This window comes from Dipodomys merriami, unplaced genomic scaffold (genome assembly GCF_024711535.1).
Source record: "Dipodomys merriami isolate MVZ:Mamm:240054 unplaced genomic scaffold, mDipMer1.0.p SCAF_28, whole genome shotgun sequence".
In the NCBI taxonomy this organism is placed as follows: Eukaryota; Metazoa; Chordata; class Mammalia; order Rodentia; family Heteromyidae; genus Dipodomys; species Dipodomys merriami.
Genome location: NW_027204270.1, coordinates 14,670,603 through 14,697,618, shown reverse-complemented (window position 1 = coordinate 14,697,618; position 27,016 = coordinate 14,670,603). Strand labels below are relative to the sequence as shown.

The following is a 27,016-nucleotide window of genomic DNA, read 5'->3' as shown; positions in this document are numbered from 1 at the left end:
TAGTATGAAATAATAGTGTGATAATAGTATGATAATAGTGTCCTTTATAATAGGAGTTTTAAAATGTTTTATATTTCTGCCTGTCATTGAAAAATAGTATGTTGCAGTAGGGTCAATACTCAGTGACCACTTACTAAACATTTAGAAAAAAATGTATCTAAGCAAGACAACTATTTTGGGCGGGGAGAAGTGGAGTTTTATTTGTTTTTGTTTTGGCTTCTTGAGACAGGTCTCACTATGTAACTTAGACTGACCTTGAACTTGCTGTGTGACCAAGATGGTCTCAAATGTACTATCTATCTCAGCTTCCTGAGTGATGGAATTAATAGGCATGTGCACATGCCTGCTGAGAAGTGGTGTAGTGGAGCTAATTAATCTTCATGTTAATTGCACACATGAGAACTATAGCTGATAAGTGGTATTTGGTCCAGGTACTCAAGATTCTTGTTAGATAATAATGTTCTTTATAATGTGAGACATTTTGGGGTTTTGTTTTGTTTAGCTTTGGGGATAGGGGACTGATAACATCAAAGATGTTCTCCTTTCTTGTACTTCTTCCTCCTCCTTTTTCTTTTTTTTTTTTTTTTGGCAGTTGTGGGGCCTGAACGCTGGGCCTGGCTGCTGTCCCTCAGCTCTTCAGCTCAAGGCTAGAGCTCTACCACTTGAGCCACAGCTCCATTTCCGGCTTTTTTCTTATGCGGTGCTGAGGAATCGAACCCAGGGCCTCATGCATGCAAGGCAAGCGCTCTACCACTGAACCACCTTCCCAGCCCAAGAGTGCATTTCTTTTTGTCATCTCTTCCCCTCAGTCTCTCCCAGTATTTCTATCCCATCCCCAAGTTACATAGTTCAGTTTCAACATAGGGTCCAGACTCTTTTTTTTTTCTAGTACCAGGGCTTGAACTCAGAGGCCTCACTCTGCCTGAATTTGTGTGCTCATATCTGGCACTACCTCTTGGCCAACATTTTGCTGGTTAATTGGGGATGGAGTCTCAAGGATTTTTCTACCACTGAGATTCTCCAGGTCTTAGCTTCCTTAGTGCTAGGACTATAGGCATGAGCCTCTGGTGCCTAGCTGAAAAAACATTTAGTGAAAATTCACATTTATGTGAATTTTCTCTGAGAATACTGCCCCCAGGGACTGGAACTCAGGGTCTGGGCACTGTCCCTGGACTTTTCTTTGTAAGGCTAGCATTCTACCACTTGAGTCTACTTCTGGCTTTATTTTGTGGTTAATTAGAGATAAGAATCTCACAGACTTTATTGCCTTTTACTGCCTTCAATGGCTTTGAACCATGATCCTCAGATTTCAGTCTCCTGAGAAGCTAGGATTACAGGCATGAGTTACTAGGTACCAGCAGTATAGCTCTTTCTGATTTTCTCCCTAAGGAATAATTAATTGTCCTGACTCTTTAATTTTAGGTTGGAGTTACAAATGGAAGGACTGTTGATTTTATTTTTGTCTGTTGTGGGGTTGAACTAATAGCCAGGCACTCAAGGCTAGCACTTTGAGCTTTTTTTTCTGGTGGTTAATTAGAGAGAAGTCTCACAGACTTTCCTACCCTGGGCTGGTTTTGAATCACGATCTTCAGATCTCATCCTATTGAGTAGCTAAGATTATAGGTGTGAGCCACCAGCGCCTGGCTGGATTTTTTAGTAGGATGTATGTGCTCATGTCTGAATATCTTCCTTGTCTTAAGAGCAGTTGTTTTAATGTATAGCCCATGCCAGCACTAGACATTTCTGCTTGACCTCTTGTTAATCACTATTATTTTCTAGGTGGTGTTTGCCATGTGAATGAATGTGTTTGTGGAAACAGACCTCTCAGTAGCTTAACTGCCACTTTCTAAGTTAAATCTACACTTGTTCTGTTATTTGTATTCTCCTAATTGTCCTAATGCCTTTTTGTTCATTTTACTTCTATTACAATGTTTCCAACTAATTTAAAGTGTTTCAAAATTTAATGCAATTGCAATAATGATGTGTAAGTAGTAAAGCAGGTACCAGGTACTATATTTAATTATCTTAAAGCACATAAAATAAGTCCTGTATGCCTTTGCATTTTCCTAGCGGTCCTCTGCTTCCTTTGCTAGGTGTGGAAGGTGCGGCTTTCCAGAGCCGGCTTCCTCACGACCGGATGACTTCTCAAGAAGCAGCATGTTTCCCAGACATCATCAGTGGGCCTCAGCAGACCCAGAAGGTTTTCCTGTTCATCAGAAATCGCACAGTAAGTGGCCATGCGTGCCAGTCTTCTTTTCACTTGGATTTTGAAAAGTGCTTATGATTTATAGACTATGGAAAAAAATAGAAAAAAAAAAAGAATCTTGAAGTACTCAGACCTCATGTTCACTAAGACAAGTGCTCTATCATTTGAGCCACATTCCCAGGGTGAATTTTTGTAAAAAAGTGGATGGAAGTTTCTTGGCCTTTTTTTTTTTTTTTTTTTTGGTCGGTCGTGGGGCTTGAACTCTGGGCCTGGGCGCTGTCCCTCAGCTCTTCAGTTCAAGGCGAGCGCTGTACCACTTGAGCTACAGCGCCACTTCCGGTTTTCTGGTGGTTTATTGGAGATAGGAGTCTCACGGTTTCTCCTGCCCGGGCTGGCTTTGAACCGCGATCCTCAGATCTCAGCCTCCTGAGTAGCTAGGATTATAGGCGTGAGCCACCAGCGCCCGGCTCTTGGCCTTTTTTTCTGAGGTTGATTTGTCTCATAATTGAATCAACATCTTTATGTAGCTTGTTAAAATGTTAAAATTGGATCTAAGTAAAATTTTTAGATAAAATTGTCAGGTTTTGTTTTATTTGTAGGGAGTTTTCATAACTTAATTGAATTTGAGTATTGGCAAAAGTCAAGATTTGGAAGAGGGTTGGTCCAAGGTAAAGTTGTGGCTTCTGGCCATGAATTTTCCTTTCTCTTTCTCTCCTCTCTCTCCTCTTCCCCCTCCTCCATCCTCCTTCTTCCCTCCCCTCTTTGCCTCTGAGCAATGCCATTCCCAACTAGTTCTCGTGTGTGTGTGTGTGTGTGTGTGTGTGTGTGTGTGTGTGTGTGTGTGTGTGTGTGTGTGTGTGTGTGTGTGTGTGTGTGTGTGTGTGTGTGTGTGTGTGTAATTCAGTTTTCTCTTGAGAGAGATCATAGAGAAGTAGAGTACCCATATGATGGATTTGGTTTATTTACATTTCACCAAATTAACTCCTTGATTAGAATCTTGTCTATGGAGAAGTGTTTGGTAATTTTCAGCCAAGATTTAAATTAAATATGGTATTTGATTTTTCTTCTGCTTCCCTGGTGGTGGTGGTTTTCTTTTTCTTTCTTTTTTTTTTTTTGGGGGGGGGGGTCCGGTCCTGGGGCCTGAACTCTGGGCCTGGGCGCTGTCCCTCAGCTCTTCAGCTCAAGGCTGGCGCTCTACCACTGAGCCACCTTCCCAGCCCCTGGTGGTTGTTATCTATCACTGATGTGTAGTTGGATCCTTAACAGCTGTCCATCATGTGAACTGCTGGGGACCTCCTTAAGGAAGGTCTTTATCATCATCGTCATCATCATTTTACATTAGTTACACAGGGGAGGTATAATTTCATGATTACCTTTCCACAGGTTTACAGTATGTTTCAGTCTGTCACTATCCATGTTTCCCCTTCTCAAAACAATGTAAACAGACTTCATTATTTTGTTTTCATAGTTGAAAATAACCATCTTCTTCCTTGTTAACCCAGTCCCCTCTCACTAGTAACCCCACAGTCTTTTTTCTCTTTCCCTGTCCCCTATCCCCCTTAGTCACTGCATTGAGGTTATGTATGCTGTTTTCATATATACTTGCATTGTTTGCAAAATTTTTTCCTTCCCTCTTCCTCCTAAATAGTCTTTAATATGAACTAAATAATACAAATATAAATAATTGCATATGTGTGTACATGTACATACATATATGTGTTTTAGATCTAGATTCCATATATGAGCAAAGACGTTTTTTGTGGGTTTTGTTAGCTTGGTTTAATATGATACCCTCAATTGTATCTGTTTTCCTGTAAATAAAATGAATTCATTTTTTTTCTTTATGGCTGTATAATATTCCATAGTGTGCAAAAATGCCACATCTTTATTCATTGGTTGTTGGCACTTTGCATGCCCCTGTCATTTGGCTATTGTGAACAGTGTTGCAATAAACAGTTATACATAATTTTTTCTGGTATGTTATACAAATATTTTCTGGTAAGTTGAATTACTCTCCTTTGGATATATTCCCAATATTAGTATGGTAGGACCATGAGGAAGATTTATTTTTGGCTTTTTTTAGGAACCTCCCTTCTGATTTCTATAGTGGCTACAATAGTTTACATTCCCACGGTGTTCCTTTTTCTTCTCGTTCTTGTTAACATTTGATACTGTTTTATTGACGGCTGCCATTCTGACTGGGATGAGATAGAATCTTAGTATGGTTTTGATTTACATTTCCTTTATGGCAAAGTAGGTTGAACATTGCCTTATGTGTCTGTTAGCCATTTTACTTCTTGTGAGAACTGTCCTGTCTAGTTTTTTTGCCCATTTTCTAGTTGGGTTTTTGTTTTTGTTGTTTGAGTTTTTCGTGCATCCTGAATATTAATCCTTTATCTGTTGAATAGATGTCAGATATTTTCTCCTTCCGTGAGTTGTCTTGATTCTGGTAATTGATATGCTATACAATAACTTAAAAAAAAATTTATTTTTTGGGGTCCAGTCATGGGGCCTGAACTCTGGGCCTGGGCGCTGTCCTTCAGCTCTTCAGTTCAAGGCTAGTGCTCTACCACTTGAGCCACAGCGCCACTTCCGGCTTTTTTTTTCTGCTTATGTGGTGCTGAGGAATCGAACCCAGGGCCTCATGCATGCAAGGCAAGCTCTACCCTGCCCACCTTTTTAATTTTATATAATTCATGCTCCTATCTCTGGGTATCTGAGTCCTATTCAAAAAAATTTTACTTGTACCATAATTTCCAGAGTTTAGCCTACATATTCCTATGGTAGAGTTAAAAGATTCAGGTCTGTCTTTGAGCTGGGGTGTGTGTGTGTGTGTGTGTGTGTGTGTTGTTTTTTGTGTGTTGTTTTTTGTGCCAGGCTTGGATGCTATGTGTGTGTATTGTTTTTTGTGCCAGGCCTGGATGCTGTGTGTGTGTGTGTGTGTGTGTGTGTGTGTGTGCGCGCGCGCGCGCGTGTGTGTGTGTGTGTGTGTGTTGCTGTCCCTTTGCTGTGTGTGTGTGTGTGTGTGTGTGTGTGTGTTGCTGTCCTTTCTCATTTTTGCTCAAGGCTGGTGCTCTATCAGCTGAACCACAGCTTTTCTTCCATCTTTTTGTATGTTAATTGGAAATAAGAATCTCAGGAACTTTCCTGCCCAGGCTGACTTCAAACTGGGATCTTCAGATCTCAGACTCCTGAGTGGTTAGCATTCTAGGCGTGAAACACTGGCATTGGCACCTTAAGTTCTTTGAATCCAGTTGCTAGTTGGTTTTTGTGTAGGGTGAGAGAAGGCAGACACTCCTCCTACAGCTAGATACCTAGTTTCCCAACATTCTGAAAGAGTCTACGTTTTTGCTCTTTTGACAAAAATTAGCTGTAGGTGTGTGGTTTTATTGCTGGGTCTTCTATACTGTTCTGTTGGTCATTGGGTCTTTTTTGTGCCAAAACCAAACTGTTTCTGTTACTATTGTGACATCTCTAGAGGCACTTTTTTATTTTTAACAGAATTACTTTTGTTGTTTGACATCTTTTATGCCTCCATATGAACTTTTCAAATTGGCTTCTGTAATTCTGTGAGGAGTGATACTAAGATTTTGATGATTCTTGAATTTGTACATTGCTTTTGGTAGTATGGCCATTTTCATGATGCCAGTTCTGCCAAACCATAAGCATAGAATCTTTTCATCTTCTCATGTCTTCTTCAGTTTCTCTCCTCAAAATGTTGCAGTTGGCATTGTAGAGCTCTCTTTCTTCTTCGGTTCATAGCTATTATTTGGGTAGTTATTGTGAATGGAATTTTTTTCCTGGTTTCTTTTCTCAGGCTGTTCCTTGTTGGTATATAGAAAACCTACTGGTGGTTGAATACTGATTTTTGTATCCTGCTATGTTTCCAAAATTTCTGGATTTTGGGTGGAACTTGTAGGGTCTGTTAAGTATAAGATCATATCATCTGCCAATAAGGATAAGTTGATGTCCCTAATTGAGTCCTTTTTCTTTGTCCTGCCTTAGTGCTCTCACTAGGAATTATAGCAATATGTTGAATAAGAGTGAAGAGAGTAGATATCCTTATTTCTGACTTTAGGGGAAATTATTTCAGTTTTCCCCCACTTAATGTGATATTAGATGCAGATTTCTCATCTGTATTGTCTAGTTTGTAGTTTTGTTATATGGTGAGAAAACAGAGAAGTTACATTTTGAGAGGTCAAATTGTGGAGTCTTTATAGGAGTGTTAGCGGTCTGCAGGAGGCCAGTTGTTACAAAGACCAGCAGCCAGCAAATATACTTAACCCTGTTAGGAAAGTGAGCTATGAAGGCCTGAGAGGAAAGTGTAAGGTAAATTAAATAGGTGGGTTTAATTAGGTAGCCAATGAAGAGAATACGACAACACCATGCGGTATTCATACAGGAAAAGTTTATTTACTGAACTGTAAATTTCCTCTAGATGGATCATTCTCTTTATTAGTATGAAGTGATCTTTGTTTCTTTTGACCAATTTTAGTTTTAAGCCTATTATATCAGATGTAAGTATGGTACTTCTGTCTGCTTTCAGGTCCATTTTCTTAGAAGATCTTTTTCTGTTTTATCACCCTAAGCTTGAATCTGTCCTTGTTAATAAGATGTGTTTCATTCAGGTAACAAATTTGATCTAAATTGATATTGATCCAAGTTGAGGTTCTTTCTTGTCTTTGTTCTTTTCTTCTAGAACCCTCTTTTGCATATTTGCCCTTAACTACCACTCAGAAGCCCAGACCTTACCTTTTCCATGCTGTTTATTTTTTATTTTTTTTCTTGGTTGTCTTAGAAGTAGATTCATTGTCTCTTTTTTTTCTTTTTGTCAGTCGTGGGGCTTGAACTCTGGGCCTGAGCACTATCCCTGAGCTCTTCAACTCAAGGCAAGTGCTCTACCACTCAATTGAGCCACACTACCACTTCCAGTTTTCTGGTGGTTAATTGGAGATAAGAGTCTCACAGACTTTTTTGCCCAGGCTGGCTTTGAACTGTGATCCTCAGATCTCGGCCTCCTGAGTAGCTTGGATTATAGGTGTGAGCCACCAGCATCCAGCTTCTATTCATTTTTAGTGACCCCATTCTGTGAGTGGTATACCAGACTCCTTTTGTTGTAGATGCCAAAAATAGAAGTTATCCTTGACACTTTTCTCCTTATTCTACAAAGCTACTTGATCATTAGGTTTTTGGAGGGGTTTTTTTTTTGGCTGGCATGTAGGATGTGCTTGAGGACTTGACCTCAGGACCTCATGCTCTCGCTTGGCTTTTTCATTCAAGGCTGGTGGTGTACCGCATGAGCCCTAGTTTTGCTTCTGGCTTTGTGTGTGTGAGTGTGTGTGTGTGTGTGTGTGTGCGCGTGCGTGCGTGCGTGTGTGTGTGTGTGTGTGTGTGTGTCCTACCACACTTGAACTCGATGCCTGACACTCTGCTTGAGCATTTCTGCTCAAAGCTAGTTCTCTATGACTTTAAGCCACAGCTCTACATAATTGGAGATAAGAGTCTCACTCTGCTCAGGCTGGCTTCAAACCACAATCCTCAGATCTCAGCCTCCTAAATAGCTTAGGATTATAGGGTTAGCAGTGCCCAGCCACATCTAGCTTATTGGTGGTTGACTGGAGCTAGGAATCAAGGATTTGTCTGTTTACACTGGCTTTGAACTGGGATCCTCAGATCTCAGTCTACTGAGTAGCTAGTATTATAGGCATGGGCCACTAGTAACTGGTAGGTTTTGTGGCATTTTATCTACTTAGTACCTCTGGCATCTTGTGACCCTGGGTATAAAACTAGTTGCTTCCTACTAGCTGTATGACTTTGACAAATTACTAGACATTTTTCATACTAGGCCAGATATCCTCCAGCTTCTTCATTAATTTACTTATTTGGCAGTTTTGTGTTACTTTGGTTTCCTTGTTAGGAATTTAACCCTTACTCTCTACATGATAATAAAACCCATATTTGAATTGTTAAAAATTAAAATATGGTGGGCTGGGAAGGTGGCTCAGTGGTAGAGTGCTTGCCTTGTATGCATGAGGCCCTGGGTTCAATTCCTCAGCACCAAATAAGCAGAAAAAGCCAGAAGTGGCGCTGTGGCTCAAGTGGTAGAGTGCTAGCCTTGAACTGAAGAGCTGAGGGACAGCGCCCAGGCCCAGAGCTCAGGCCCCATGACTGGCAAAAAAAAAAAAAATTAAAAATATGATTTTACAAATTGTCAAATAGTATGTCTATTTGTTTTAATATAATTTATGTCATTTATGTCCTTTAAATATAGTTGCAGTTGTGGTTGGATAACCCAAAAATACAGCTGACATTTGAGGCTACTCTTCAACAATTAGAAGCTCCTTATAACAGTAAGTATGTTCAATAAGATTATTAGTTTGGGGTCACATTGTCAAAGTTGGTATTTCTTTTTAGAAGCCTCTTTGTTAATTGATAATTAATTTTTTATTCATGTTTACATTCTGTGTTACCTTGTACTAAGCAAAACAAATGAATCTTACAAAAAATTGAGCCTGCTGGCCACTGTTGGTGCACACCTGTAATCCTCGCTACTCAGGAGGCTGAGATCTGAGGATCACAGTTCAAAGCCAGCCTGGGCAGAAGACTCTTAGCTCCAGTAAACCTCCAGAAAACTAGAAGTGGCGTTTTGGCTCAAGTGGTAGAGCACTTGGCTTGAGCTGAAGAGCTCATGGTTAGTGCCCAGGCCCAGAGTTCAAGCCCCATGACCAACAAAAAATAAAACTGAGCCAGACACCAGTGGCTCATACCTGTAATCCTAGCTACTTAGGAAGCTGAGATCTGAGGATTGTGATTTGAAGCCAGCCCAGACAAGAAAGTCTGTGAGACTATCTCCACTTAACCACTAAAAAGTGGGTAAGTAGAGCTGTGGTTTAAGTGGTAGAGTACGAGTCTTGAGCAAAAAAGCTCAGGGACAGGGCTCAGCCCCTGAGCTCCACCCCCAGGACTGGTGAGCACACTGTGTGTGTGTGTGTGTGCGTGTGCGTGTGCGTGTGCGTGCGTGCGTGCGCGCACACATACAAGAAAACAAAAGTATCTTAAAACTACTTCACAATGGAGAAAGAAGAGAGTTGGAAGATTTTTCCTTTTAAACTTCTGGAAATGTAAATCACGTGTTTTAATTTATTCTGTAGGTGATACTGTACTTGTCCACCGAGTTCACAGCTACTTAGAACGTCATGGTCTCATCAACTTTGGCATCTATAAGAGGATAAAACCCCTCCCAAGTAAGGACCTGTCTGGACAGTGAATTTAGTGGTTTTAAGTTTTTATTATAGGACTGTATAATACTGTTAACATTTCTTTTTTATTCCTAAGTCTATATTTAGTCAAACTATTCTCCTTGTTTTATAAGTCAGAATTAAAATCTTTAAGATGGGCAGCAATGGCTTATACCTGTATCCTACCTGTTCAAGAGGCTGAGATCTAGAAGATGGAAATTCAGAGCCAGCCAGGACAGAATGAGACTTCTCTGATTAACTAGAAAATGCCAGGGTGGAGACCTAGCTCAAATGGTAGAGTACCATGAGCAAGAAAGCTAAGTGATCATGATGAGGCTCTGAATTCAAACCTCACTAGAGGAAAATAAATACATGGAGTAAAATCTTTAATTTCTGGTTTGATAGGTACTTTGGAAAGGATTTTGATTAAAATAAGTTTGTTAAGAATAGAAGTCAGCTGGGTGTCAGTGGCTCATACCTGTAATCCCAGGTACTCAGAAGACTGAGATCTAAAGCTCACAGTTCAAAACCAGCCAGCCCAAGGCAGACAAATCCTTGAAACTTTTGTTGTTGGTGGTGGTAGTAGTCATGGGGCTTGAACTCAAGGCCTGGGTGCTGTTGTGAACTCTTTTTGCGCAAAGCCAGCACTCTACCACTTTGAGCCACAGTGTCACATCACATCTGGTTTTCTGATGGTTAATTGGAGATAAGAGTCTCATGGGTTTTGCTGGCCAGGCTGGCTTTGAACATAATTCTCAGATCTCAACATCCTGAGTAGCTAGAATTACAGGTGTAGCCACCCAGTACATGGTCTCCTTGAAACCTGAGGTCTCCAGTAAGTCACAAAATGTCAGAAGTGGAGCTGTGGTTCAAGTGGTAGAGCATTAGCCTTGAGCACATAAGCTCAGGGACAGCACTTAGAGTGTGAGTTTAAGCCCCATAACTGACACACACACCCACCCACACACACTCACACATATGTACACAGACACACACAGGAAGATGTCAAGATGCAGGCAAGACTTTTGAGGTTTTTCTATCACAATTGTCTTTTCTTTTTACTACTAGCCTTGTTCATAGTGTTTGAATAATATCTGCCAGGGGTCTAAGCAACAGGAATATTTTGAGAATTGAAACTTCAAACAGGAATATTAGCTGGCTTGCCAGTGGCCTGTAATCTTAGCTACTTAGGAGACTGAGGTCTGAGAATCAAGGTTTGAAGTCAATCTGGGCAAACAAATCTCTGAAATTCTTTTTTTTTCGGGGGGTCTGGTCTTTGGGGCCTGAACTCTGGGCCTGGGCGCTGTCCCTCAGCTCTTCAGCTCAAGGCTAGCATTCTACCACTTGAGCCACAGCGCCACTTCCGGCTTTTTTCTTTTTGCTTAAGTGGTGCTGAGGAATCGAACCCAGGTCCTCAGGCATGCAAGGCAAGCACTCTACCACTGAGCCACCTTCCCAGCCCAAATCTCTGAAATTCTTATGTCCAATTAACCACCAAGAAGCTAGAAGTAAAACTGTTGCTCAAGTGGTAGAGTACTAGTCTTAAGCAAATAAAGCTAAAGGATAGTGCCCAGGAGGATAGTGCCCAGGCCCTGAGTTCAAGCCCCAGTACCAGCACACCTACACAAAGAAAGGGATACTAATTTAAGAAATAAAAGTAGAGCTTAAAGGAACTAGTTTTTACTCAGAATATGTCCTAGTATAGCTCTAAGTTAAATAAACACAGTTCATTTGTTTGTAGCACTACCATCATTGCATGACTAAAGTGAGGAGAAACTAATTCTCCAGATAATATATTTGATTTATGAACATTATCAAGCTGGGCACTAGTGGCTCACACCTGTAATCTTAGCTACTCAGGAAGCTCAGATCTGAGGATCATAGTTCAAAGCCAGCCCTGGCAGGAAAGTCCATGAGACTATCATCTCTTAGAAACCACTAGAAAATTGGAAATAACACTGTGGCTCAAGTGGTAGAGCTCTAGCCTTGAGTTGAAGAACTGATAGCACCCAGGCCCAGAGTTCAAGCCCCACAAGTGACCAAAAAAAAAAAAAATCCATTCAATATCAAATTAAACTTTATACATTTCAGGCATTTGTTTTTAGGTATTTTAGAAACAACCAAACTGCTTACTTTTAAGATGTTATGCTAAGAACCCAGAGGTTTTCATGAGTAAAAAGAGAAACACTATAGCCAGATATTCTAATATTGTTCCTTTTTTTTTTTTCTGGGTTTCTTTTTCTTTTTTATTTTTATTTTTATTTTATTTTATTTGAGAACATACTGTACAGAGGGGTTACAATTACATGGGCAGGATAATGCATACATTTCTTACCAAGCATTGCAGCCTCCTCCTTTGTTTACCCTTCACCTCCCTTCCCAGCCTTCCCCTCCCCCCACCCCTAATATTGTTCCTTTTTCTTTTTCTTTTTCCCGTAGCTAAAAAGACGGGCAAGGTAATTATTATAGGCTCTGGGGTCTCCGGCTTGGCAGCAGCTCGACAACTGCAAAGTTTTGGAATGGATGTCACACTTCTGGAAGCCAGGGTAAAGGATTTACTTCGGGTTTATAAACTCTCTGTCATGGATGAAGCTTTTTTTTATTGGAGAGGGGGCTTGGTGCTGGGGCTTCATACTTGCTGGGCAAGTGCTCTTAATATGGGACAACAGGCCATTCTGTGGATAAAAGCATTTTAGACAATAATGTTTTGATAAGTTCTCATTGATTATTTACTATTTGTAAGACTTGAGTATGTCTTCTGGATGGATATTTTCAGCTCATTATTTCTCGCTAGGCAGCTCTTACATGGGGGACCTATTGTAGGTAGCAATTAATTCTTCTTTGTGGTAATCTTGTAGGCCCTGATGAAACTAAGGCTCCCTTAATTATTAGTGGAGAACAATGAAAACTAAAAGAATAAAAGGTGATGGCATATAGTGAAAAAGTGAACATCACATTAGTATTCATGGTGAAAATAATTGTCATGAATGATTTTTCAAATTTAATTGAAAAGCTCCTTGGACTCTAAGCCTATTTCAAAACAAACCAAAAATCCCACAGCCAACTTCAGTGATCAGGAACAAGAGTTAAGCCACAGTACCAGAAAAGTTGGTTTTTAGCATTGGAATTTGTGAACATATATTTTCCCCATGGATGGCTCTTGAGCATCACGTGCACACACACACACACACACGTGTGTGTGTGTGTGTGTGTGTGTGTGTAGAAAGGTATGGGGCTAGAGAGACAGTAGTACTTTGATTACATGTACCTCTGGCTATTAATGTATACCTCTTACATTTTGTTACCTTTCCCTCAGTTCTGGTTAATGTTTATTTGCTTATGGTATCTGCAGTCCTGTTGATTGCACTCCATATAAACTGCAGACTAGCCTTTCTTTTTAGTTTAGGAAAGATCAAGCTCTAGTATGCCAGAGATATTATGGTTAAAATAGAATTGATGAGCCTGGCTTTAATGCACCTTATGCCTGTAATCCTAGCTATTCTGAAGGCTAAGATCTGAGGATTGCCATTGGAAGCCAGCCTGAGCAAGAAAGTCCATGAAATTCTTCTCTCCAGTTAACTACCAAAAAATCAGAAGTGTATTGGGCTGGGAAGGTGGCTCTGGTAGAGTGCTTGCCTTGCATGCATTGAGGGTTTGATTCCTCAGCACCATATAAGCAGAAAAAGCTGGAAGTGGCACTGTGGCTCTAGTGGTAGAGCACTAACCTTGAGCTGAAGAGCTGAGGGACAGTGCCCAAGCCCAGAGTTCAAGCCCCACAACCGACAAAAAAAGAATCAGAAGTGGCGCAAGTGGTAGAGTACTAGACTTGAGCAAAAAAGCTCAGGGACAGTGCTCAGGCCCTGAATCCAAGCTTCAGTACCTGCCCTCAAAAAATAGAATCGATGACTTTGGCTATTCCATCTCTTAATAAACAGGATCGTGTTGGAGGTCGAGTTGCTACATTTCGCAAAGGAAATTATGTAGCTGATCTTGGAGCCATGGTAGTAACAGGTCTTGGTAAGTAGTTCTTAGTTTCGTGCTTCAGTACATATCTACTGAAACTCCTAAGATTGTTTTTTTTTTTTTTAACTGTATTTTTTTTGTCTTTTTTTTTTTTGGTACTGGGGATCGAACCCAGGATGTTGCACTTGCTAGGCAAGCGCTTTGCCACTGAGCTACATCCCAGCCCAGGATTGTTTAAGTTTACATTTTGAAGCTACATAAGTATAGCTTTTAAAATACTGATTAGGAGGCTGGGTAAAGTACTTGCCTAGAGTACTTGCCTTAGTGGTAGAGTACTTGCCTAGCATGTGTGAAGCCCTAGGTTCAATTCCTCAGTACTATATAAACAGAAAAAGCCAGAAGTGACACTGTGCCTTGAGCACAGAGAAGCTCAGGGACAGTGCCCAGGCTCTTGAGTTCAAGCTCCAGGACTAGGAAAAAAAATACTGATTAGGGTTTTGTGTTACTCTTGTTTTCATTGGACAGTAATGTAGGACTAGGGTTGTGAGAATCATAAAGGAAAAAGGTTACCAGATGCAGGTGGCTCATGCCTGTAATCCTAGCTTCTCAGGAGGCTGAGTAAGAGCAAGATTCAAAGCCAGCTTAGGCAGGAAAGTCCGAGAGAGAGAGAGAGAGAGAGAGACAGAGAGAGAGACAGAGAGACAGAGAGAGAGAGACAGAGAGAGAGAGAGACAGAGAGAGAGAGAACTCTAGGCCTGGGTGCTGTCCCTCAGCTCAAGGGTTTTCTGGTGATTAATTAGAAATAAGAGTCTCACAGACTGCCTGGGCTGACTTTGAACTGCAGTCCTCAGATCTCAGCCTCCTGAGTAGCTAGGATCACGCAATCTGCTGGCGCCCAGGTCAGTGAGATTCTTCGTCTCCAATACCCTACTGAGAAAAGGCTGAAAGTTGTGCTATGGCTCAAGTGGTAGAGTGCTAGCCTTGAGCAAAAAGGAGGCTCAGGAACCGAGCTCAGGCCCAGAGGACTGACAGAAAAGAAAAGAAAAAGAGGAAAGGTCTGTTTTGACTCACACTTCTGGTCCAAGGTGGGGGAGGGTACAACTGGTGAAGGCCTTGCAGACAGAGACCTGAAAGGGCACATGTCGTCATATGGCAGTACACAGGGCATATGCATGTTTGTGTGTGTGTGTCTCTTCTGGTTTCTTTTATCTAACAAAGTCATGAAGATTCAATCATGAAAATTCACCCTAATGACTTGGTCCAATTTTCATAATGGAGTTAAAAGTGTCTATATTATACTGGAGACTAAACTAAAGCATGAGTTTTAAGTGATCAAAGCAGAGCAGGTAATTTTTTTCTGTTAGAGCACAGTAAATGGCCAAGTAGTCACCCTATGCAAAATTTAAATACATACATCTTTTAACCTCAGGGATCCTTTTTTAGTTGTAGGAAATTATTCTAAGAACTATATTAGAAATATGTTTTTTAATATGGCACTGTTATAGTGGTAGAACATTCAAAACCACAGATTTAAAGATGAAATTATTGTATAATGAGACCCTTGTAGCCAGCTAAGAATTATGCAGCTCCATAGTAACATGAAATGATGTCTACTATTTTACAGAGTGAAAAAAGATGAAAATAATACATGGGTTGTAATCCTTTTATGTATGGAATCTGTAACTTTAGGGAATTATGTGTCATTTTTTGTTTATGTGTTATCTTACATGGTTTTTCTTTGAGCCTGTTTATTAGCTATAATTCAACCTACCCTTAAGTTGGGCTAGGAATGAACGAGGGCTGTTCACATCTTAAGCACTTATTGTACCACTGAGCTATATCCCCAGTCCTTGGTTTTTTGAGATAGGGGTATCTCAGCAGGTAGCACAGGCTGGCCTCGGAATCTTAATACTCCTGCCTCACTCTCTGGAATGCTGGGAGTACAGGTAGGTGTCACTACACTCAAATAAGCATTTTTTATTCTGAGAAAAGATACTTTTACTTTGAAAAGTGTTCTTCTCTTCTCATAGGTAAGCTGAATTTCATTTAATTTTTTTTGTAGGTGGGAATCCCATGGCTGTAGTCAGCAAGCAAGTAAATATGGAACTAGCAAAGATCAAGCAAAAATGTCCACTTTATGAAGCCAATGGACAAGCTGTAAGTTGAAGACAAACAAAACTTTTCAAAATTTTTTTGTTTTAGTTGAAAATATGGAAGTAATATGTGACTGAAGTACATACAAATTACATAAACTGAGAAATGGTGTGACATTTTTCTGGGTTTCCTAACTCAAAGCTATATAGGAAAGAATCATTGCATATGTACAAATTTACATATCCAGTTAGGTATTTTATCTTTAGACTTGTAATGAAGGCTAACTAGACAAGTAATCTTTTTATTTGGTTGATTACTATGGCCACTCCAAGAGACCTCTGAAATTTAAATGTACTTCTTCATTTCTTTGTATTGTGCTTCCATTGTGTGCTTTAGCTTCACATGCTTTTCATGACTTTGTGTTTGTAGGCTCAAGTTTTGATAGGCTAATAAACAGCCAAATAGTCATACTTATGAAGATGCATGGGTAGTGTAAGGATCTGTTGGTCACAGGCATAGGAGCTTGTTACAGCCAGTATGACAGCGGTCTAAATGTGGTCCATCTTGGACACTGAATAATTTAGCCACTGTTAGATTGGCTTAGACTACCCTAAGCCTTTATTTTGTAGGCCTGACTGAAAGTCACAAGTTTGTAGTAGAAACTTTTACCAACTCCAGTTAGTAACTCTACACTAATAATTGTCACTGATCATTGAGACACCATTATTTTCTTTAGACTTTTCTGAACGTAGAGCAGTTGTTTACTCTTAACTAGAGAGAATTTTTTTCTAGAAGAGATGTCCAGAAAAGTATTTTCTTGGTATTAGGTGAACTGTTTGTGACTAGGTCTCACTATGTAGCTCAAACTAACCTCCAACTTAGACTCCTTCCTCTTGCTTCAGCCAGGATCATAGGCATTCACTACCAGCCCAGAGGACCTAGTAATACTTCTGTTCTCCTTGTAGAGCTGGGAGAAGGTCTGAAATCCAGAGCTCCATGCATGCTAGGCAAATGCTCTATCACTGAGCTGTACTCCTAGCTTGTTTTTTTTTCTTTTGTTTCTGTTTAACACTTTCTGTTTAACTTCTGTTTTGAAATAGCAGTATGTATTATTCAAGTATGACCTGCTCCAGTTTCCAGTCTGAACTGTTAACATAGTGTATGGACAACATAAACAGCCAGTACAGTAATAAAATACTTTGTTAACCATGCTCCTGACTGGTAGACTTCCTCAGTGAAAAAAGTGAACTTTATCTCCTGGCTTAGATGACCCCTACTTTACCAGGACCAGCCCTTACATATTCTTTTAAGTTAAAGAATTGATCATTTGAGGGGCTGGGAAGGTGGCTCAGTGGTAGGGCGCTTGTCTTGCATGCCTGAGGCTCTGGGTTCGATTCCTCAGCACCACATAAGCAAAAAGAATAAAGCCGGAAGTGGCGCGGTGGCTCAAGTGGTAGAGCGCTAGCCTTGAGCTGAAGAGCTGAGGGACAGCGCCCAGGCCCAGAGTTCAGGCTCCATGACCAGACCCCCCCCCAAAAAAAAAAGAGTTGATCATTTGAGATATGTTTTTTGGTTTTGGTTTTGGTTTTTGTTTTTTGCATTTTGTATGCAGGAGTTGTTTCCAGTTGAAACTGATAGTTATCATTTAACTCTGATCTATGTAGGATTTTTTTTGTTTTTGTGTTTGGTCAGGGCTTGAACTCTGAGCCTGGGCGCTGTCCCTCAGCTCTTCAGCTCAAGGCAAGTGCTCTACCACTTGAGCCCCAGCGCTACTTCTGGTTTTCTAGTGGTTTATTAGAGATAAGAGTCTCAATGGACTTTCCTGCCCAGGCTGGCTTTGAACTGTGACCCTCAGATCTCCGCCTTCTGAGTAGCTAGGATTCCAGGCGTGAGCTACCAGCGCCTGGCCTATATTTATTTTTAATAAGAATAGTTTATTTTGGGGCTGGGAAGGTGGCTCAGTGGTAGAGCACTTGCCTTGCATGCATGAGGCTCGGGTTTGATTCCCCAGCACCACATTAGCAAAAAGAAAAAAAGCCGGAAGTGGTGCTGTGGCTCAAGTGGTAGAACGCTAGCCTTGAGCTGAAGAGCTGAGGGATAGCACCCAGGCCCAGAGTTCAGGCCCCACGACTGGACCCAAAAAAAAAAAGTTTATTTTGTGGCTCTGAATGACCAGAATAAGAGCTCTTTTATTAAAGAATATAATATAGAGAAACTGGGCTCCAATAGCTTGTGCCTATAGTCCTACTTACTCAAGAGGCAGAGATCTGGGAATCCCAGTTTGAAGCCAGTATGGCCAGATAAATCCTTGAGATTCTTTTTTTTTTTTTGGGGGGGGGGGGGGAGGGCCCAGTCGTGGGGCCTGAACTCTGGGCCTGGGTGCTGTCCCTCAGCTCTTCAGCTCACGGCTAGCACTCTACCACTTGAGCCACAGCGCCACTTCCGGCTTTTTTCTTTTTGCTTATGTGGTGTTGAGGAATCGAACCCAGGGCCTCATGCATGCAAGGCAAGCACTCTACCACTGAGCCACCTTCCCAGCCCAATCCTTGATATTCTTATCTCCAGTTAACCATCAAAAAGACAGAGGTAGAGGAGGTGATAGAGCAATGATAGAGCACCAGCCATGCACAATATCAAGCCCTGATACCAGCAGCAAATAATAATAATAATAATTTAGAGTAGAAAATTACTTTAGAGATGTTAACAAGGTAGAAGAAATCTTCTATGTCTTAAGCCTATAAAAAAGCTAAAGTAGCCAGACGCTAGTGGCTCACGCCTGTAATCCTAACTACTGAGAAGGCTGAGATCTGAGGATTAGGGTTCAAAACCAGCCTGGCAGAAAGGTCTCCATGAGATTCTTATCTTCATTTAACCACCCAAAAACCAGCAGTGGCACTGTGGCTCAAATTGTAGAGTGCTCGCGTTGAGCATAAAGAGCCTCAAGGACAGCACTCAGGCCCTGAGTTCAAGCCTCACAACCAACCCCAAAAAAGCCCACCCAAACAAGCAAATATGGCAGGTGCCCACAGATTGACTGACAATAAAAGTGTTAACTAGACTATAATCACCTTTAACTGGACAAGGAGAAGGTTAGGAATTGGTTACTTTGTATCAGGACCAGTAAAATACCAAAAACTTATAGATGGGGGAGATAGGAAATACCTTGAATATTTTTTGCATGTAGCTGGTTATCCACTAATAACTTTAGGGGCTTTTGATACCCTTTTTTTCCCTTTTAAATTATAAAAAGCATGTCTTAATCAGATGAAGTATTCTACATTACAAGATCTCTGATCGTCTTTGGGGTACGTGTTGTTACCAAATGAGATCCAAAGGCTCCATGACTACTTTGAGAAGCTGAGATCTTGATTTCTTTGATGGCAGTGGTTTTAACTGTTCGTGCAAGCAATCTGACACTTGAAGGGGGTGGATGCTAGGTCTCTTAAAAAGCCCACTGACTATATACTATACTGAATATATACCATACACTGCATATGTACTCAACACCTGGTAGAACTCCCAAGTTTTCATTTGTGTTTGTATGGAGTATCTTGTAAGACACAGGCCTATTATCCTTTTTAGTTTGCATCTTTTGAAGAAAAATCTTCAGTGTCTTTTTTTTTTTTTTGCCAGTCCTGGGACTTAAACTCAGGGCCTAGGCACTGTCCCTGAGCTTCTTTTGCTCAAGGCTAACGCTCTACCACTTGAGCCACAGCGCCACTTCGGGCTTTTCTGTTTATGTGGTACTGAGGAATTGAACCCAGGGCTTCACACGTGCTTGGGAAGCATTCTACCACTGAGCCACATTCCCAGCCCATCTTCAGTGTCTTTACAGCAGTCCTTCTTTCCTCTTTAGAATCATAACTGCTAATCTCTGCTGTTTTTTATATTATTTATTATTTGTTGGTCATGGGACTTGAACTCAGGGTCTGGGCGCTGCCTCTGAGCTTTTTCACTCAAGGCTAACACTCTACCACTTTGAGCCACAGCGCCACTTCCCGTTTTCTGGTGGTTATTTGGAGCTAAGTGTCTCAGACTTTTTGCCAGTGTTGGCTATGAACCAAGATCCTCAGATCCCAGCCTCTCCTGAGTTACTAGGATTATAGATGTGAGCCACTAGCATCCAGCTTCTTTGCTGTTTTTGAATGTAAAAAGTCTCTTGCCTTCTTGTAATGATCCTAAGTTTCAAAATAATTTTCCCCTTTTATATATGTACTGTAATAATACTTTGCTTTCCTGAACTACATTTAGTTAACAACAACAACAAAATAATGTACTGAGCATACCTCTACTCTGTACTTAACCCTGCTAGAGTTGAGTTACATGTTTGCACCTCTTCACCCACCCCAATAAATAGGTTAAAAACAAACCAGTTCTAAGATGAGGATGAGGCAACAGTCTCCATTTATAAGAACCATATTGAATTTTTTAGGATTAAAGATACACTTGTCCTGTTGGAATAATAGCTGTTTGGGAGAATCTGAATTAAGAGATACTTTGTGTGAATGTCTTCCTCTGGGTCCTACCAGAGGAAGGAACAATGTTCTCTATCACCATAATTTTAGAAGTGCGCAGTTGAATGTGATAGAAGTAGGTAGCAAGGAGGAGGTTTACTGGTCTTTTATGGCCAGGTTTGGCATTATCAGATTTTTTTTTTTTTTTTTTTTTTTGGTTGGTCGTGGGGCTAGAACTCTGGGCCTGGGCACTGTCCCTGCACTCTTCAGCTCAAGGCAAGTGCTTTACCACTTGAGCCACGCCACTTCCGGTTTTCTAGTGGTTTATTGGAGATAGGAGTCTCATGGAGTTTCCTGCCTAGGCTGGCTTTGAACCGTGATCCTCAAATCTCAGCCTCCTGAGTAGCTAGAATTACAGGCTGAGCCACCAGCGCCCAGCTTTTTTCTTTTTCTTTTTCTTTTTTTTTTTTTGGCCAGTCCTGGGGTTTGAACTCAGGGCCTGGGCACTGTCCCTGAGCTGCTTTTGCTCAAGGATAGTACTCTACCACTTGAGCCACAGCGCCACTTCTGGCTTTTTCTTTGTATGTGGTGCTGAGGAATCAAACCCAGGGCTTCACTCGTGCGAGGCAAGCGCTCTATCTCTGAGCCACCTTCCCAGCCCAATTACATTTTTCAAAGTGTAATTCTTCTTCTTCTTTTTTTTTTTTTTTTTTTGGGGTCCGGTAGTGGGGTCTGAACTCTGGGCCTGGGCGCTGTCCCTCAGCTCTTCAGCTCAAGGCTAGCGCTCTACCACTTGAGCCACAGCGCCACCTCCGGTCTTTTTTGCTTATGTGGTGCTGAGGAATCGAACCCAGGGCCTCAGGCATGCAAGGCAAGCACTCTACCACTGAGCCATCTTCCCAGCCCCTCAAAGTGTAATTCTTCTTAAGAGATTCTGTCTGCCTTAGAATTTTCTGTACCTTTCACAGTGTTGCATGTAAATCCATTCAGCTGCTGAGCTTCTGATGACGGGAAGTAAGTGCGTTCGAAGATTACAATGCTTGTGATAATGGAATGCTGAGGAGAGCTTCCTTCTTTAGAGATTAGCTTCTGGTGTTTGATACCTTCTCCAGAACCTTGTTTGGCTTTCCCTAAATTTATTCTACGCGGACTAGATATACAGGCTGTCCTTCTGTGATCACTCATGCTCAGGATGCTTCATACAGTCTCCAAGAACAAAACAAAATTTAATTCATGTAGAAACAATGGAATTCATTAGATCTCAGATTTTGAAAGGTACAGCTAAGCTTGTTGGTACATGCCTGTAATTATAGTACCCAGGAGGCGGAGGCAGGATGATTATAAGTTCAAGGCCAACCTAAGCTATATAACACCACAAAACAATTTAGAAAGGTACTGTATTTATCTGGTACTTTCATAGAGAAATAAATGGCTTTGTGAAGTCATAACCAGAATCTATTTAAAGTAATACTGTTTTTGTCTGCTTCTTTGATAGACAGCTTTGTATTATTGATCCTTTCTTAAAAAGAATTCCTAGTTTGCTGTTGGAAGCTATTACTATGTTGTAATGTAGAATGTCCACCCTCTAACCTGGATTGAGATCCTTTGATGGTTTATTGAGATCCTTTCCCAGGATGCAGTCTAAGGACCCAGAGTTAAGTGGAGGAGTAAAATGAAAACAATTCCAACTTGGGTTTAGAGATTGCCAATATTTTTAGTTCCCTAAAGTTGTTGTTCTTCAACTATATGGAGAAGCAACAAGGATCCAAGGGTGTCTGAGGGGCAAGACGTAATCTGGAACACACATAGTTAGCAGCCATTGCCAGATTCTTTCAAGTGTCTGGTCATGTCAAGCAAAACATTTCTGACCAGTTGATTTTTAGAAATGGTTTCAAACTTTAAACATTAAAAACTTATGTTAAGTGTCTCTTGGTCATTATTGAATAAGTAAGTTGTCTGCCACTTTCTAAATATTCCTTGAATTTTGAAATAAAAATTTAAAGTTGATGGAAGAAGAGTCAGTAGGAAGCTAGCATCCCTGTAGTTGTTTACAGGCAAAAAATGTCTGGGGCGGGGCTACTGACCAACTCCCATAAGTCTCGGGTATGAGTGGGCGTGGAGGTGCAGTCCTGTCCTGGTGTCCTGGCACCTCGGTTTGAGTTTTTGTTTGATTTTCTTGTTACTGTTCTGTGTTTTTCCATTCTTTTATTGAGTTCTGCTTTGTTCCACACTGCTTCCTGACACCCCTCCCATCCCACCTTTTTTAAACTGCTTTTCTTTTGGTCATTTCTACGCTTTGACTTCCCTGTTTTGGTCTCTGTACAGTCTGTCCCTGGTGGTTGCAGCTTCTAAGCTACAGAATGCTTCTGTCATGCTATGTGTTTAAAGCCTTGATTTTATTGCTGTCATACGAAATTAAACTTGACGTGGCTGTTGGGCTGTTATTTACAGTTTATTTCTCTCTCTGCTGCACTGGTTAAAAGGACACTGTCAAGGTATTTTTTTCATAATTTTTCAAATCATTTTCTCCTCACTGTTTACAATAACCCATTCAAAGCTTGACACAGTTTCCTTTCAAAGATCTCTTCCATCCCACATTCACACTGGTTTGTTGTTGTAGAGTTGCGCCTATATGTTGGGCTGGTGCCATCAGAGTTTTTGTCATCGAAAGCGCATGTAAAACGTCAGTTTTTTTTTTGTGGGGAATGTGGGTGGGAAAGGGAAAAGTGTAATGAACCAAGCAGGCTGTTCAGAAAACAGAGGGAAGAAACAAAAGGTCAATTTGGTCCCTGTAACCTTGACAGTGTCCCTTTAAATATTCCTCTACCACACACCCTAGACCCCAGTTAGTGAGGCTGAGTGCTGCATACTTTCTTAGTATGGACTCCTCCATGTGACTGTTGTCCTAATCACAAAGATTAAAGCTTGTCTGAAACAAGCAGTCCAGTTGGCACTGGAAGAGCTTTAATCTGGCCCACTTTGATTCTTGTTTACTGGCATACTCTGCCCTACAGTGGAGGCAGATGTCCAGTCCCTCTTCCTGCGCTAGCATCCTCTTCCTGTGCATTCTAGAGGCCACAGACAGAAAGCACTCTGTATTCCAAGAAAAGCAGTCTTACACATTGTACTATTTTCAATTAGGAATGCATAACTACATGGATTTTTGTAGCATCATTGCAGGAGTTGCCCTGGAAGTGGAAAGTTTGTAAGCGGAAGCTGTTTTTCTGGTTATATCCATCAAGTCATTGAGGAAGTGGTGATAAAGTGAGTGAGATTCCTGACAGGGCCTCTTCCATTAGCTCTGTATGTGCATTCATTCAGTCATAGGAACAACAGCAGCAGCAGCTCTCCTTTCAGCCATGGAGTTGAGTGGGTAGGTCTACTGTGGATCACAGATCCTGGGGTCACGCTAATATAAATAGCACCAGGCATCCAAAGTCTGATTCTCTGCCTCAGCTCTCCACATGAACCACAAGGTTCCTCGGAGTTTAGATTTCCTTAAGGCTAAAGGTGATTCTCTCATTCACAGTGATAGCATTTTCTCTTACGTGAATTTAGTCTTTTGACCGAGGCTTCAAGCTTGATTCTCATTCAGCCATTTGTGGTATCTGCCGTGTTTACAGATCCAGAGCAGAGTGGCGAGCTTCTTCCTTTGTCTTTCCATTACTGGTTACACATTTTTCCCCTCACACTGCAACTCATCTCCTAGCCTTATTTTGTGATGAGTGAGAGACAGGATAGTGCTTTTCTCATCTCTTTAGTTACAGGGGCAAAAGTAGAGCTTGGGGTGGGGAGGGGGGGAGGGGGAATACAGGAGAGAAGGAATCTTACTGATGATCTTGTCAACAGTCAGTTACCTCTAATTATTTTCTTGCCACCAGTTTTATATTGAGTGCAAAACAAAATTCCATGCTTTTTGAATCCTGTTTCCCATTCATTTCCCAGCTTATAGAAATCAATGCTTGCCTAAGGCCTCCATTTTCCTTCCCTCACTGCTGCCATGAATTCAGCAGTAAGACTGCAGGTAGTTTGCTTTGGGGCCTTAATACTTAGTAGCTGAGGCGTGGTGTCAACTAACAGATGGTAGCAGAGTGTGGAGCACAGACTGGCCTAGAGAATAGTCCCCCTTCTGGTATCTCAGTTACTCATAGGCTAAGAACTTTGACATTCAACTCTAAGTTATCAGTGCCAGAAAAAGCTATTCTGCCAAAGAATAATAGCTTCTCACACACAAGGATATGTGCTTATTACTTGCCATGATTTCTACCTCTTGCTCTGAAGTTCCTTCCCCCTGACACTCTGTCATCTTTGAGGGGAGCCACTCACTTGGGCTTCTTCTTTTCCTATCCTGCCCTTATTCTGCAGGTCTTCAGGTATGTGAGCAAAGTTTTGTTCTCTGGGACTTCTCAAGTGTATGTTTGCATGTCAGCTCAGCTCAGCTCAGTGCATGTCAGCAGTGCACCTCGTGCTCCATGTAGCTTCAGTTAGCCAAGTGTAAGTCGTGTGGCTGTTAACCATAGGTGAAACCTCAGCTCTGCGGGAGAAAAGGGAGGAATCAGGGCTAGAACATTCCATATCTCATTTAAATGGACTTAACCACTTCATAGAAAAGAAAACCAAATCATTGTCCTCAAAGGTTTTGCCTTTGAGATGCATATTTTGACTCTTAACACCGCAGAGCATTCGTGTCTTCATGGATGGCTGTGTTTAGTTTTATAAGGACCAACTCTGCTATACTTGGATTTTCAGGTTCCTAAAGAGAAAGATGAAATGGTAGAGCAAGAATTTAACCGGTTGCTAGAAGCCACTTCTTACCTTAGTCATCAGCTAGACTTCAATGTCCTCAATAATAAACCTGTGTCCCTGGGCCAGGCACTGGAAGTTGTCATTCAGTAAGTACTCTGCTTATCATATAGTAAAATCCATTTACAGATTTGCCATTTTCAATAAACCTTGTTTGAACTACCTTCTACTTACTTGCGTGTGAAAGTGTTTAAAAAGGAAATAATTACAGTCCCTTTCAGTTCTAAAATCTTCTGCATTTATGGCATTATTATTGTAGTTAACATAGCCTACAGAACAGTTTGTTTGTTACCAGCTAACTTCCTTGTTCCCCAAGTGTTAGGTGTTCCTTTGTGCCTGGATGATCTTGAATGTGTTTGCTGCAGAGCTGACTAGCTGGTGTGTTATGATGTCTCTCATAGGTTACAAGAAAAGCATGTCAAAGATGAGCAGATTGAACACTGGAAGAAGATAGTAAAGACTCAGGAAGAGCTGAAAGAACTTCTGAATAAGGTTCAATCTTATATTTCTTCATAGCTAAAGAAACTTCAAATAGGAGGAAAAGTCTCTAATTTAGAAATGTTAAAAGCATGGCTTGTTTTGTCTCCATGAGGAGGACTGCATACCTGGGTCGAATTATACTTAAAATAATAACCAGTGTTGCTAGAGGAAATTGATCTTTCCTGTATGCAGTAGCTGGCTCATCGCAGTCTTTACAATTCTAGGGTTGGATGAAGATCAAGTGTATTGGGGCCAAGTACTCAATGATGAAGACCTACCAAGTCAGAGCTAGTTCTTGCCATAATTATTTCTCTTGAGAATTATAATTATTTTTCAACATTACCACCTCCATTTCCCACATATGTCTCACACATACATACATACATACATACATACATACATACATACATACATACATACATACATACATACATACATGAAAAACCAGCATGTGTTTGACAGGTGAAATGGCTAAACTTCCTTGCCTCTCCATGTTACACCTCTGGGTTATCCCAGTCTTGTCACAGCCTACTGCTGGTTTGGCTGTATTCATTGAGCTTGACTTGCCATGCTATCATTATACATTGGCTTCAGTGCCATGTTTGGTCATGAAAGCTTCATAGAATGTCTACTGATGTCCAGTTTCAGAGATTTTAGCCCACAGTTCTTGGCCCATGGCAACCAGACAGAACATCATAGTAGCAGGAATAAATGGAGAATGAGGTTCTTGTCGTGGCAGATAGAATACATAGACTTGCCAATACTTTTTTTTTTTTTTTTTTTTTTTAATGAATACTCCTGCCCTTTCAGAATTGCTTCATTCCTGTTTCTCAAGTGCCATGATGTAGAATGGGTATTAGAGATTTCCAAGGACTTCGCCCAATTTGGGGGAGAAGCCAAAGGCAGGGGTATGTATTATTTGGGGACAAATTCCATTGCTATTTGGAATAGTAAATTTGTACTTTTCCCTTTTAGATGGTAAATTTGAAAGAGAAAATTAAAGAGCTCCATCAGCAATATAAAGAAGCATCTGAAGTAAAGCCACCAAGAGATATCACTGCTGAGTTCCTAGTGAAAAGCAAGCACCGGGACCTGACTGCTCTGTGCAAGGTGTGCTGTTACTTGGTGAAAAAACAGCACAGATGAGGGAAACTAGAGAAAGCCTGGTACCAGCCAATCGCAGGTGCTAAGAGGGTGATTTGACACATAACCATAGCAACTTAATGGCTTACTTTAGTTTGAGAGCTGCTTTTTCAGGGAAGTTTTACCTTGACAGTTGAGAATAATAGTAATGAATGCAGTCATTTGAAGTCAAGCTGCATTCCCTAACTTGGTGCCTCCTGTCCCTGTGACCTTAGCCTCCTTAGTTATTTCAGCCCTCACAAGTTAGGCATTAATAAAACCTAACTTGTAAACTAGTTGTGAAGCGTAAATAAAATTCTGTCTCTAGGTTGCTTATTTTGGCACTTGAGCCATGATAAGTGCTCAGAAAATGGTTATTTTTTGTCTGTATTTTGAGACACACTATTAATATATGCTTCTTTTAATTTTACCCTTGTATTCTAGAATCTCTCTCCTCCAACCTACCCCTACGCTTGTAGTTTTTTTGTGTGTTTTGTTTTGTTTTGTTTTTTGTTTTGTTGTTGTTGTGGGGGGGGGGTTTGGTCAGTCATGAGGCTTGAACTCCCTGCACTCTTCAGCTCAAGCAAGTGCTCTGTCGCTTGGGCCACAGCGCCACTTCCCGTTTTCTAGTGGTTTATTGGAAATAAAAGTCTCAC

General features: G+C 41.0%; 1 protein-coding gene across 2 annotated transcripts in view; it reads left to right on the top strand.

Annotated features, from left to right (window-relative positions):
* Nucleotides 1–27,016, top strand: part of Kdm1a (lysine demethylase 1A) — a 70,496-nt gene that overhangs the window by 30,840 nt on the left and 12,640 nt on the right. For both annotated transcript variants that reach the window (XM_070037670.1, XM_070037671.1), the window contains 9 exons: nt 2,094–2,227; nt 8,478–8,556; nt 9,358–9,450; nt 11,884–11,990; nt 13,380–13,461; nt 15,470–15,564; nt 24,705–24,847; nt 25,160–25,250; nt 26,214–26,348. In XM_070037670.1, coding sequence (XP_069893771.1) covers nt 2,094–2,227; nt 8,478–8,556; nt 9,358–9,450; nt 11,884–11,990; nt 13,380–13,461; nt 15,470–15,564; nt 24,705–24,847; nt 25,160–25,250; nt 26,214–26,348 — 959 coding nt within the window. The remainder of the gene's footprint in view (nt 1–2,093; nt 2,228–8,477; nt 8,557–9,357; nt 9,451–11,883; nt 11,991–13,379; nt 13,462–15,469; nt 15,565–24,704; nt 24,848–25,159; nt 25,251–26,213; nt 26,349–27,016) is intronic.